General features: G+C 33.6%; 1 protein-coding gene across 1 annotated transcript; it reads left to right on the forward strand.

The window, feature by feature from the left end:
- The first annotated feature begins 771 nt into the window (after positions 1-771).
- Positions 772-4,265, forward strand: LOC109243151 (adenosylhomocysteinase). The gene is made up of 3 exons (XM_019410054.1): positions 772-1,228; positions 1,936-2,301; positions 3,218-4,265. The coding sequence occupies exons 1-3, from the start codon at positions 884-886 to the stop codon at positions 3,962-3,964; spliced, it is 1,458 nt and encodes a 485-aa protein (XP_019265599.1). The 5' UTR covers positions 772-883; the 3' UTR covers positions 3,965-4,265.
- The last annotated feature ends 9,528 nt before the right edge of the window (positions 4,266-13,793 follow it).

Below are 13,793 nucleotides of genomic sequence, written 5' to 3' on the forward strand. Positions count from 1 at the left end.
ACATTACACTATTATCAATGCATACAACAACAATCTATGATGCGTTTCCTGTCTATACATTGCACCTATCATACCCGGAGAACCAAGAAGAGGGGTCACCAAATTTTGGTAAGTCCTCCTCTTTAGTATGGTAGAATGGCTCAAACTCTTCTCTCCATCGCTGATCACCTGTCTCGGGGTCATCATATACGGGTTCTGATGTATCTTTAGGTAAATGGGGTTCTTTTGGTAACTGATTCAAATTGGTGATCTCTTTCTCATGTTTTTTCTTCAGTTTATCAATCTGTTTGTAAGCTTCATTAGCTTCTTGCTCCGCATAAATGGCTCGTTTCTGTCATATTTCAGTAAACTTGTTAGGATTATTTTAGAAAGTAAAGTAATATATACAAGCAAAAACGTGACCAGTGACGTACACGGACAGAAGTGNATACTTTAAAATTTAAATAGAAAATATTATATATATATATATATATATATATATATATATATATTCTCTCAAAATAAAAACCAAGTAAAATAGATTTTTTTTTATTCCCTCCCTCCAAGTAAAATAGATTCATAAAACAATAATGACCACCATTAAACCACCCACCTCCCAAATCTCTCATCCTTTTATTTATTTAGATTTTTAGTTACCAAATTTCCAGATCTACCAAACCCCAATTTATCCAATAAACTTTTCAGATCTAAAAATAAAAATTTCAGATCTGAAACAAATCGTAACCGTCCATTTACATCCATCAAACCTATTTAATACCACTCATCTCCGTCCTTTACTCCTTGCAACACTCTTCTTCTTCTCTAAAAACCCTTTAGAAGAAGAGAAAAAAGCCTCTCAAATCTCATCTCAAACCACCCAATTTCTCTCATACTCGCTCGACCCATGGCTCTATTAGTCGAGAAAACCACCACTGGCCGCGAGTACAAGGTCAAGGACATGTCTCAGGCCGACTTCGGCCGGCTCGAAATCGAGCTTGCCGAAGTTGAAATGCCTGGTCTCATGGCTTGTCGTACTGAATTTGGCCCTTCACAACCATTTAAAGGTGCTAAGATTACTGGATCTTTACATATGACCATTCAAACTGCAGTTTTGATTGAAACCCTTACTGCTTTGGGTGCTGAAGTTAGATGGTGTTCTTGTAACATCTTCTCCACTCAAGATCACGCCGCTGCTGCCATTGCACGTGACAGCGCCGCCGTGTTCGCGTGGAAGGGTGAAACTTTGCAGGTAAAGTGAATATTTATGTGATATTCTTTCCTTTTTAATCTCTCCAAAATGAGATCTTTCTATATTCGGAAATAGCTTACCTTTAAAATTATGGATTTGTTTATAGCCAAACAAATATGTATAGCTTGTTTAATACACGTGTTCCTTTTTATTTTTAATTTTGTTCCAAGAAAAATGATATCTTTCTAAGTGATTTACAGTTACAAAAATATCTAGGGCATGTTTTAGATCTCAACTCTCAAAATTGAGTGGATAAGATGTAGTGACTTTATTATTGTTAAAATAGGGTAAAAAGGGTGATATTTTTCTGTATTCAGAAAAATTTAGATCCAATATATGCTTATTTAGATGATTTGTAGCCACACAAATATCTATGACTTGTTTAAGATCTCAACTTTCGAAGCTTAGTGGATGTAGTTTAGTGACTTTATTGTTAAAAGATGGTAAAAAGAATGATATTTTTCTATATTTTTGGAAATAACTTAACTTTAAAGTTTTCGAATTGCTTAATAGGATAATTTATAGCAGACACAAGTATGTATGCCTTGTTTTAGATCGCAACTTTCAAAGTTGAGTGGATATAGTTTAGTGAGTTTATTGTTATAAGAAGGTAAAGTTGAGTTATTTTTAACTTGACAATTTTGCGACAAAAAATAGTTCTGTGATTGTTTAGTTATAGTTGGTGATGAATTTTAATGAATTTGCAGGAGTACTGGTGGTGTACTGAGAGGGCACTTGACTGGGGTCCAGGTGGTGGGCCTGACTTGATCGTCGATGATGGTGGTGATGCTACACTCTTGATTCATGAGGGTGTTAAGGCAGAAGAAGAGTTTGCTAAGAATGGGACAATCCCAGATCCTAACTCTACCGATAATGCTGAGTTTCAGCTTGTGCTTACTATTATTAAGGAAAGTTTGAAGACTGATCCTTTAAAATATACCAAGATGAAGGAAAGACTCGTCGGTGTTTCTGAGGAAACTACCACTGGTGTTAAGAGGCTTTATCAGATGCAAGCTAACGGAACTTTGCTTTTCCCTGCTATTAATGTTAATGACTCTGTTACCAAGAGCAAGGTATATACGTGTGTTCGTACTTTTTTGTTTCTTGTGTTTCAGATTTATGTGGATTGGTTGTGTGATTTGTTCTATTGATTTAGATCTGATATGAATGGTTGATAATTGCTTGGATCTGATACAGAGGAACTATACTTTGAACTTAATGTTGGTTGATCTGTATTGTTTAAGTATAGGGTGAACTGTTGGTTGAATCTTATAAATGAATCTTTTACTGTTTTGGTAAGTGGAGGAAGTAAATGCTTTTATTTAGTGCTGGAATTTAAAAGCTAAAAATTGACATCTTTTCCGATTAGAGTATTCTGTTTTTGTTTTCTTAGTCACTGATTAGAAAAATAGTAACTTGATTTGGTGAGACATATGCATATTTCACTAGATCATTATTGTTAAGCAGAGTAGATGGTTTCTTAAATGCCTGATCTTGGTACATGAAGAAAAATGATACTTATTTCATTTCCTAAGAAAGTTCATCGACTTTCTCGTGTCGGTTGTTTCCTTAGAGGAAAAGAATGATCAATCTTCTGGATTTAAATATTTAATTCCTAAAGTGTACTATTTTACACATACTTTGCTGAAGAATGGAAACTTGATTTACTTTTTATAGTCAGACCTCTCTATAACAACATCGTTATGCAATAACCTTTCACTATAAAAGCCATTTTTTTTTTGGATCAGTTTTCATGCTATGTTATAATATATGTTCGCTATAATAACAATTTCCTATAACATCCAAAAAAATTCGGAACAAATGGAGCTGTTACCTTGGTAGCAATATTGGTTTTGAGGAATCAAGTATGACATTCTCCTTAGTTGTTGGAGATGCATACAATAGTAGATCTTGATTAGCTTTATATCAAGGTAATGCTTGTTATTTAGCTCATAGACTGACAGTTGTATTGATCCATTTGGTTTCCAGTTCGACAACTTGTACGGATGCCGCCACTCACTGCCCGATGGTCTCATGAGGGCTACTGATGTTATGATTGCCGGTAAGGTTGCCCTTGTTGCTGGTTATGGAGATGTCGGAAAGGGATGTGCTGCTGCCTTGAAACAAGCTGGTGCCCGTGTGATTGTGACCGAGATTGACCCGATCTGTGCTCTCCAGGCTACCATGGAAGGTCTCCAAGTTCTTCCTCTTGAGGACGTTGTTTCTGATGTCGATATCTTTGTCACCACAACCGGTAACAAGGACATCATCATGGTTGACCACATGAGGAAGATGAAGAACAATGCCATTGTTTGCAACATTGGTCACTTTGACAACGAAATCGACATGCTCGGTCTCGAGACCTACCCTGGTGTCAAGAGGATCACAATTAAGCCTCAAACCGACAGATGGGTTTTCCCCGACACCAACAGTGGCATCATTGTTTTGGCTGAGGGTCGTCTCATGAACTTGGGATGTGCCACTGGACACCCCAGTTTTGTGATGTCGTGCTCGTTCACTAACCAAGTCATTGCCCAACTCGAGTTGTGGAATGAGAAGAGCAGTGGCAAGTATGAGAAGAAGGTGTACGTCTTGCCAAAACACCTCGACGAGAAGGTTGCTGCACTTCATCTTGGAAAGCTCGGAGCCAAGCTTACCAAACTTTCCAAGGATCAAGCTGACTACATTAGCGTACCAGTTGAGGGTCCTTACAAGCCTGCTCACTACAGGTACTGAGCGAAGACAAATCGACAGAGGAGAACAACATTGTCGCGGCATGATTGTTTTGCATTTAATACTTTGATTTTATTTAGGATACTAGTATTTTGAATATTGTTGGTGATATATTTGGGAGGAAGTGGCATGTTTTGCTGGAAAGGATATGGTCTTATTTGAATGTAAGACCAAAATGTGTTGAATAAGATTCGAGTATGGTTGGTGGTGTGGTATGATATTGTAGTAAGTTAGATCCATTTGCTTTTTGGTGTATGATTTTTGTTTCAAGAAATCAAAGCAACACTTTTCCCTTTTCAGTTGATATTTGCTTGTTCTAATTTATTGATGTTAAAGCTGATATCCCACCACCATATTTTCTTATATTGATGTTTTAAGCTTTATTTCACCTACCAAAAAGATAAAGATGGTTAGAAGAGTGAAGACCCCATCCCTTTTTGGTAATTTCTTGGCTTTTGGCATCTATTTAATTTTGCAAAAGTAAAGGTGGTCTGGTGCACTAACTGTTTTCACGACTCGAACACTGTTTTCACGACTTGACGTTCAGGCATGATAATTTTCACTTCTTAATAGTGGAGAGGGGATGGTAGTGTGGAACATGGCTAGTTGTAAGTTTGATTAGTGAAGCAAATATTAATGCCAATAAGGAATTTTTTTTTTCTTTCTTTTGTTTCTCCGAGATTGTGTGATTTTGCTTAAACAGAGCGATTTGTTCAGTGAGAATTCATGTAACTACGAGTCTACGACTTGTATAAATGAAATTAGTTTTGTTAGACAAGGTTATTTTGTTTCTATTTTCTATTTGATTTTTTCCTTGTACGAGGCTTTTGTGATTTGTGTTTAATAGCTTAATTCTTGAATGACAGACTTAATCATTAGTCATTTATTTGTATTATATTTTTGTTGAAATACTTGGTGGAAATAAAATGGTCTCATTTGAAGTATAAACTATCTCCAAAATATCCCCCACCAACCCCACCAAATTTTATTTCTTGGCGTTATAAGCTTCACTTCACCGACCAAAATCCAAAGAGATAAGATAGTTTAATAGAAAATCAAATCTCTTTTTGTTATGAAACAGTAAAAGAAGAAGAAGAGTATTGCAGAGAAAAGTAAAGGGAGAGAATTCTTATTGATTTGGGATGAATTACAATAGAATAGAATCCTCTATTTATAGGGAGAGGGTGACTTAGCCACCAAGCAATGAACCCTAGAATCTCTCTAAATATAGACATTCACCATAAATACAATTCTATTTATAACACTCCCCCTTGAATGTCTATTCAACAGATAATGTGCCTCGTTAAAACCTTAACTAAAATAAAACCCAGTGGGAAAAAAATTCTAGAGAAGGAAAAAGAGTACACATATCTAATAATACGCCTTTTGGTTGCCTCATTAAAAACCTTGCAAGAAAAACCCAGTGGGACAAAACCTTGTAAGGAAAAAAGAGTGCAACGCGCATTAACTCCCCCCTGATGAGAGCATCAATTCACATCCTTAAGCATTTGCATTCCAATCTTGTGCACCATCTTCAAAAGATCTTTGGTAGAGATTTGATAAACAAATCAGCCATATTAACTTGAACGAATTTGTTTTACCTTGAAATCATCATCCCTAATAGATGTATTGTCTTCATATGATCTTGTTGGAATCGTCAGTTCAATATCTTCACATAGAGGTGAAAACTCTTGCTATCATATTATCATGTCTATAGTTATAGCAAGATACATTTGTGTACAAATTGCACTGAGGAAGTGGTACTTCAAGATCAAGAATTGTATATGTTTCATGCGATTTAAATCCTTCAAGGATTGTCATAGTCATATAATAGACTTTAATTAGATGCATATCAAGTTTTCATGTCATGCTAGACATATAAGATATCGAAAACTGATTGCACATACCATTGACTTTATACTTTCAAGTGTTTGAACTGAAGGTCCAAAATTATATGTCTTTCGTATGAAACAAATTCTATTCGAATTGTGTCTCTTTCATTCGGCCAATATTTTTGTGTCTGTATTCGACAAACTTAAGATCCTCATCTATACTTAGCGTTATGATAGATGTCGTCTACGAACATTTTATATCGGTTCCACCTTTATTTTCAAAAAGACATGACATAGAGATCTCTTCATTTATATTTTCAAGTACCTAAATCTCTCCTGAGATTTTATGAAGTGTTATGTCATAGTGATCTTCTAGATCACTTGCCTCCTTTATTATGATCATTTGCTCATCTTCTATATTAAGAAGTTTATTTGAAACCAATTTGTCTATATGCTTTAAGCGTACTATAGACGTTGTCCTTCTAGGACTTAATAAGAGCATTTGCAATGAGAATATAGTTACTTTCTTTGGGTCAGCAAATGCGTCTGACATGCTTTGCAATATATTGCACATAAATTATCCTTTTATGAACTTCAAGTTCATATTATTTTATTCGAGGATCTAGATGTACACATGATAATTCATTCCGCGTAACTTTTTCTCAACTGTTTATCATGTCTCCCCCTCATGTTAGAAAAACTAACTTGTTTCCTCAACTTTGAGAACCCATCTTTGTGCGTTATGGTGTTAATCAAAATATACACCGCACATCAATAATAATAAGATGAAATTATTTGGTTCCTGACCCTGAACCACTTGTGAGGGGAGAATGTAATATGCTTTCGTATATAACGTATATCAAACTGATATAGATAACTTTGTTTTCATAAGCAATAGTTTAGCTATTAAGTGGAGGCACTCAATAAATCATTTTGCTAAACCAACTGTGATGTAAACCAACTTATCAAGAAGAACTATCTTGAATAAAAAATCTGGAAATTATGCTCTATATTAAATTATTGAGCAAGTTACCTCGCAAATACCAGGTTGCGGGTCAATAATAATTGCACATGTAACCATCTCATAGATGCATCTTATGTGGTATACATGGCAGGTGAATGGGCCCATATTCACCTTTGATATTTTCAGCATTCATGGGATTCAATCCCAATTTTAGTTGATCTATTAATTAATGAGAACAAGCAATATAAGAGAATTCGTAAAGAACTTTCTAGTTCTTTAATATTTACCCATGTGAATTCTCTATTATTTTTGCACATCATACATGAATTAACATGACTAAACCAAGTATGCCAACTGGATAAATTATCAATATTGATAAACTTCAGGTTTACACCATGATGTGTGCAATTATGAATAAACTCCAAGTTTATTATGATAAGGGTTTTTATATCAATAAATATCCGCTTCATTGTGGTATTCTTTTGTTTATGTAGTACAAATTGGAGAATAAAGCGGGTAGCTTTTCACATACATATTACCCCGCTACAAGATGTAGTAATAGAAGATATTAAATCTTTCCTTTATTTATAGTCTCAATATAATCAACCGCTTTCGCGTATACTTTGGAAACTGAATAAGTTTCTTTGAGACTTACTACAACACAATACCTTATTGGTAATTAATTGTGTTTCTCCAAAATAGTATAATTGGCTCTTGCAGAGTTCTCAATTAATTTTGTAGTACCACATATTCATCAACACCCATATGGTGAATATTTCTTTTAAAGAGAAAGTTATACCATTATGGTTATGGTCAAAATTATATGCAAGATCTGTTTCTTGCATTACCGTTGTCTTTCAATAATCACAATGCCAAAATATTTTGGCGTATAATAGGTACGTGACCAGGCCATTCATGCCATAATAATGATATTATTTTCTTATATCATCTCAATCCTCCTTCTAGAGGTGAGTGTGGTATATATCACTAGCACACTCATATTCTTCCAAAAATGAATATGTATTCTTAAATCAGATGTTGTCACATTCACATCATGAATAGACCATAATCATCTATATGTGCTTTATAAAATCTCATGTCAAATCGATGACAAATATTTTCACAAGTGGGGGATTATTTTGAGAATCCTTATTATTCTCATTATCATAATGATGACGATTATAATTTCGTCTATTGCCACGTCCACATCCATTGATACATTCATAGTGATAATTTTGTCTTCTTTCAGACTTATCACATATTGTTATCACATTCTCTTAAGGGAATGAGAATGGAGCAAATTCAATGGGACGGGTTTCCACTTTTTGTGCCCATAATCATACATGAATTTGATCATGGCAAGACATAGAAACTTTTACCACTTCAGGTGGTTATAATTTCTTACAAACTCCATTAGAGTTATAATCAAACTTTGTTGTCTTTGCTTGTATTTAAAATCAAAGTATAAAATAAAAGAGAAAAATACGGTAAAATACTTACCTTAAATCCAGAATTTAATCATGAAGGAAGTTCATGGAATAATTGACAATCATTATGCTCAATCCCAAAGCTTCTACTCAATTGGTTAGAGTGTCGTGCTGATAACGTGTTATGAAACAATAAAAGAAGAAGAAGAGTATTGCAGAGAAAAGTAAAGGGAGAGAATTCTTATTGATTTGGGATGAATTACAATAGAATAGAACCCTCTATTTATAGGGAGATGGTGACTTAGCCACCAAGCAATGAACCCTAGAATCTCTCTAAATATAGACATTCACCATAAATACAATTCTATTTATAACACTTTTGATATTTTTTTCATTTCTTATGTGTTTTGCTTTTTTGGTTTTAAGTATTTAAACGAATCCTGCGTCATTGAGAGGAAACTTATGTTTGAGCAGCCAGAGCACCCAAAGCAAAGGCTGATCTAGTAATTAAAATTATTGGTTCAACTTTTAAAGTTTTTCGTGTAGAATTTATTTCACATTTGAAATTATGATTTTAATGACATAATTAAGTGTTTTTATATACACTAGTCTTTACGTCCATGCGATGCACGAAGATCCGATGGCAAATATTACCATGCATGTTCCAAAATAATAAACTTTCAATTGCATAGATATTATAAAACTAATAACATGTACGGCGTTCAAGAATCAATTCCTTAAAATATAGTATATAATTCAAACCAACTCATTAATAATGTTTTGACACAATCAAAGGTCAATATGGAACTAAACATTCTACAATCACACAGTTACGCGATTAAAGTTGTAAACATTTAAAGAATTCAACAATACTTAATATTATTTTCGTGATATTCACTGATTTTCTTTAATTTAGTTAAATCTTAAACGATTAAGGAATATGAAAGTCATATTCATTAGCTAAGATAAAAAAAGTCATTTAGATATTAATCCATTTTCTAGATTCAACTTTAAATTTGATTAATTCAACTCAAAATCATGTGCCTCATCCACGAGTATATTTTCTCATGCATAAGATGGTGTATTGTGTACCTATATATACTTGTTTTCCTTCTTTTTTCCCTTAAAATAAGTGATGTGATCGTTCATTGTTTGGATTATATATTGTCCATAGATAATCTTCACGTAATCTAATATTTCCAGCATGCCTTGTTCTCTTTTTTATCTAATCTAATTCTATCATAAATTTATCGGCTATTATGGTTTATTTCGATTTCAGTGTAATGCTAATTTAATTATGATTTAGCATAAAGTTTCCTTGCATACTTGAATTCGTTGATGACATTTCATTTCAAAATAGTAGGTGAAATTTCAATTGAAGTCAAAGTTTATATTATTACAATTTTATCCCATATGAACTTAATTATTAAAGTATATTTTTATCAACCAATATTATTGTTCGTGCTTTTAATATAACTAGTCTCTATGTTCTTGCGACACACAAATATCTTTAGTGGAGGAGCAAGGTTAAAGAATAGGACTCAAGTAAATCTCTTTCGTTTGAAAATTATATTTACAAATAGAGCAAAACTATTTTTTTTTAAATGAAAGAATTACAAGAAAATACACATGACTTCACACCATAACAAAAAATGGCCCATGTTTTTAAGTTTTACCCAACCTAGCCCATATTGTACATATTTTGAAAGCTCTAGCAAATTCAAAACTTGTGTTCTTACAACCATTGCTTCTAAAAGCTATGGAGTTAAATATGTGTTCTCACAACCATTGCTTTCACTCTCTTTTCTTCTCACATCTTCTACATATGCTTCAAAGGGTCGGCCGCCATTGCTGCTTCTTACCTTGTGTCACCTGGTTGCAATGTAAGAAAATTGAAGAGTAGAAGTCCACCATTGAAGGCCATTCAAAGCTTTGCTTTCGAAAATAGGATTTTTGAGTTTGTTAGTTATTTGGATTGAGTGTTGTTCCAATTGATTGAAAATATCAAAAGGAGTTAAAAATTTAAATTTGAAGTGATTTGGAGTAGATTTGAGTTAAATTTTAGAAAAGACGCAAGGAAGAAGACGAAGTCAGTTTTTTGTATAATTATGTATAATTTTGTATAATAGTGTATATGAGTGTATAAACACAGCTTATACACTATTATACACTTTTATACACCTTTATACAAGCGTCTGTAGACGAACTTCTTCCACGATTTTCAGTTGCAATTCTTGTTCAAAACCAATCCAAATCTCTATTAAATGACTTCAAATTTTATATACAACCTCCTTATACTATTTCTAACAAGTCTAAATAACACCCACTCCAAATTTCTCACAAAATCAAATTCGAAATTTAAATCCACATGTTTAAGCTTGTTAAAAATTTAATTTTCACCATCCAAATGGATTTGGTTTGTTGAATTACTAATTGAGTCACAGTTACTGAATCGAAAATTAACTTAAAAGCTTGAGCAATCTTTTTTAAAAATAAAATAGTAATTTCTAGAACCTATTGGAGTTGGATGTTGAATCTTAGCCTATTATTTTTGGGCTAGTGGGTTGTAAATTGAAATATGAGCTATAAAATTAAAAAGCAGAGAGCTCAATTGTTCTTATGTGAAATTTTTCCTTTTTAAATTATGTATAAGTTGTTTAATTCCCTTCGCATAAAAGAAAATTCAAGTGAAGAGGTGTGAAATATTACAAAGTGCGTATTGAAAGTTATAAAATTTCAGTTGAATAGATATTCTAAATTGTTACTCACAATGTATAAAATTTAATAACAATTTTTAAAAAAGGGTAGCAACAGCACTTGAGTACTCGTGAGCAGAATATTCTCAAAGTGGTCATAATAGTGAATTCTCAATTTATGTTCAACTTTTCTTATTCATCCATAATTGTGCTCAATATCCACGTTGAAGCACATATTCAAATAAAATCCAAGTTAGTTTGACCCAAAATCTACTTAGTAGGCTTGTCAAGTGTAGTTTAAATGGGAAAAGAATTTCAACCTTTGGTGATTTATAATTGTATCCTCAAGTTATATTAATATTTAAGGTTATAAAAATCTATCAATATTTCGAGGATATTTTAGTCGTTCAACATTTAGTATAAATTATTCGTGCTTTTATAATAATATAGATATAGATATAGATAAATTTTAGTGAATTCTATTGTTGGATTCAATTGAACTCACAAGACAAAGACTACATCTCTCTCGCGTGCACACACACACACACCAAAGAGCTTGGGTAGTTGTCACGACCCAAAATCCCTCCGAAGGAGTCGTGATGGCACCTAGTCTCTAAAACTAGGTAAGCCTAACGTTAACAGAAATAACGATAATATTACTAACTTCGAACAATTTCGAGATAGAAATCTCTGCACAATTTACAAATTCCAAAACCGGTAGTACAAGTCATAAGCTTTTCTAGGAGTAGTTATACATAATGAATACATCACTGTTCCAGAACAAAGGAAACAATGGAAATAAATACAATAGAAGGTGACTCCGAGGCCTGCGCACGCAGCAGCAGGTTTACCTTGAGTCTCCACTGCAACGATCTACACAGCCACTAACGATCAAATACCTGGACTGTATAAAAATGTACAAAAGTGTAGAATGAGCACACCACACGGTGCCTAGTAAGTATCAAGACTAACCTCGGTGGAGTAGTGACGAGGAACAGTCAAGACACCCACTGGTCTAACAAACTGAACGAGATATGACCTAAAGCAAACAAGATAAAGATAACAAAGTAATGCCAATAGCAGGAAGACATCAAATTACAAACAGTAGAGGCGATAAGGGGAAACACTGATGGTAACGAAAAACAACCAAGTAATTACACACCAACATAGTTGGGATACAAACAAGTAAAAATGTGCTCAAGTAAGGGAAACACTGTTAACTCAACCAATCACATCATTTATAATAAACAATTCCAATCATCTCGATCCTCGTAACCTCATATCATAATCACAACTCCCGAACCTTTAACACACATGGCACCTTGTGCCCACATATTTTTATCCACGTGCTACTAAGTACATAATATGCGTATCAAATGATAATTAAGATGTTCAAGAAGTTCCATTTATATATCATAAAGTAAAATTTATGGTCTCTAGACCAAATAGAAAACCAGCTAGAAAGATGAATTTACTTTTAGAAATCATGTGAGTGAAGAAAATAACATTTTCAAATAAATACAACATCGAATAAGCTATTGCCTTTAATATAGGATTCATTAAATTAAAAACTTAATAGCAATTCCTTTTTAAATAGAGTGACAACCTCAAACAGGTTAAGAAGATTTAAGTTGGGAGAAATCATTTGAAATAAAATATCACGATTATTAGAAATTGTAAATACTGAAATATACGCGAGTTCTAATTTAAAAGTCATACAAGGTAGCATGATATTAATTCCTTTATTTTAAATCACTACATTACTAATAACTCAGCAGTGCGAAAGGTAATGACTCAACGTAGTAAATTCACCTTAAAAATCAATTTACAGGAATGTCAGTGCTAGGAAAAGATCTCAGGACGGCAAGGCAATAATGTCAATGATAATGACTAAATGCTCGAAAGACAGTGAAAACCGAAAATTACAAATTCTCAAAATCTCGTAGGAAGGGACTGAAGCCACTACAGTAAACCAGGGGATACAGAATACACAAATATCATAATTCCCCTTATTTCACCATATCAATCCACCCTTATTTTAGCTATTGCGACGTTCAACCCGATCCCACCGTACAATAAATATCAATATCATAACAATAAACATAACATATTTCGGTGCGCAACCCGATCCCACCGTATAATATCAGTATCATAATTCACCCTTATTTTCGCATAGCAATCCACCCTTATTTCACCTGTTGCGGCGTGCAACCCGATCCCCATACAATAATATAAATCAACAACAACAATTCAATAACTTAATTTACAAGAATTTCCACAACCAAAAGTATGAGTTCGCGGCAATAAGGAGACCACGTAAAAATCAAATAAATACATCAACCTTTACAAATTAACAGAACATGTAAGGCACGTGATAACTACGCAGGCAACCACAATAATTGGACATGTAGCATATAAGCACAAAGTCATAGAGGAACTCACAATTAAGAAGTAACAAGACAATAGGAAGGAAATCACTTCAACTAAGGCAAATAAGGGCCAAATAACAAATAAGAGGTAAAGATGAGCTAACAACATCGTATAAAGCATGTAGAGGTGAGACTAGCAAATAAGAAACTCAACCATATCAGAACAACTTCCTATTTAGTGAATATAAGGACCTACGGACCCTAAAAGGCTAATTTTCCACAAATAAGTCCGAGCACGCACTCGTCACCTCGTGTACAGGACTATAATTAGCATAGAAGACTCACATCCTAAGGGAAAATCCCCACACAAGGTTAGGCTAGATACTTACCTCAAAGAAGACAGACCGATACTCTAAAATGAACTTCTCGAGTGAAATGACCTCCAGACGGCTCAAATCTAACCAAAATAACTTCAAAGCATAAACAAAATACATAATAAACTATCCCGGATCATAAAGTTTTAATCTTTATCATAGTCTAAAAA

Source organism: Nicotiana attenuata, unplaced genomic scaffold, assembly GCF_001879085.1.
Source record: "Nicotiana attenuata strain UT unplaced genomic scaffold, NIATTr2, whole genome shotgun sequence".
In the NCBI taxonomy this organism is placed as follows: Eukaryota; Viridiplantae; Streptophyta; class Magnoliopsida; order Solanales; family Solanaceae; genus Nicotiana; species Nicotiana attenuata.

What these genes read in the sequence shown, in the direction of transcription:
- LOC109243151 (XM_019410054.1), top strand. Translation starts at nt 884, where the DNA reads ATGGCTCTATTAGTCGAGAAAACCACCACTGGCCGCGAGTACAAGGTC. An exon ending in GGAAGGGTGAAACTTTGCAG is followed by an intron (nt 1,229 to 1,935) that starts GTAAAGTGAATA and finishes ATGAATTTGCAG; the next exon opens with GAGTACTGGTGGTGTACTGA. An exon ending in ACTCTGTTACCAAGAGCAAG is followed by an intron (nt 2,302 to 3,217) that starts GTATATACGTGT and finishes TTTGGTTTCCAG; the next exon opens with TTCGACAACTTGTACGGATG.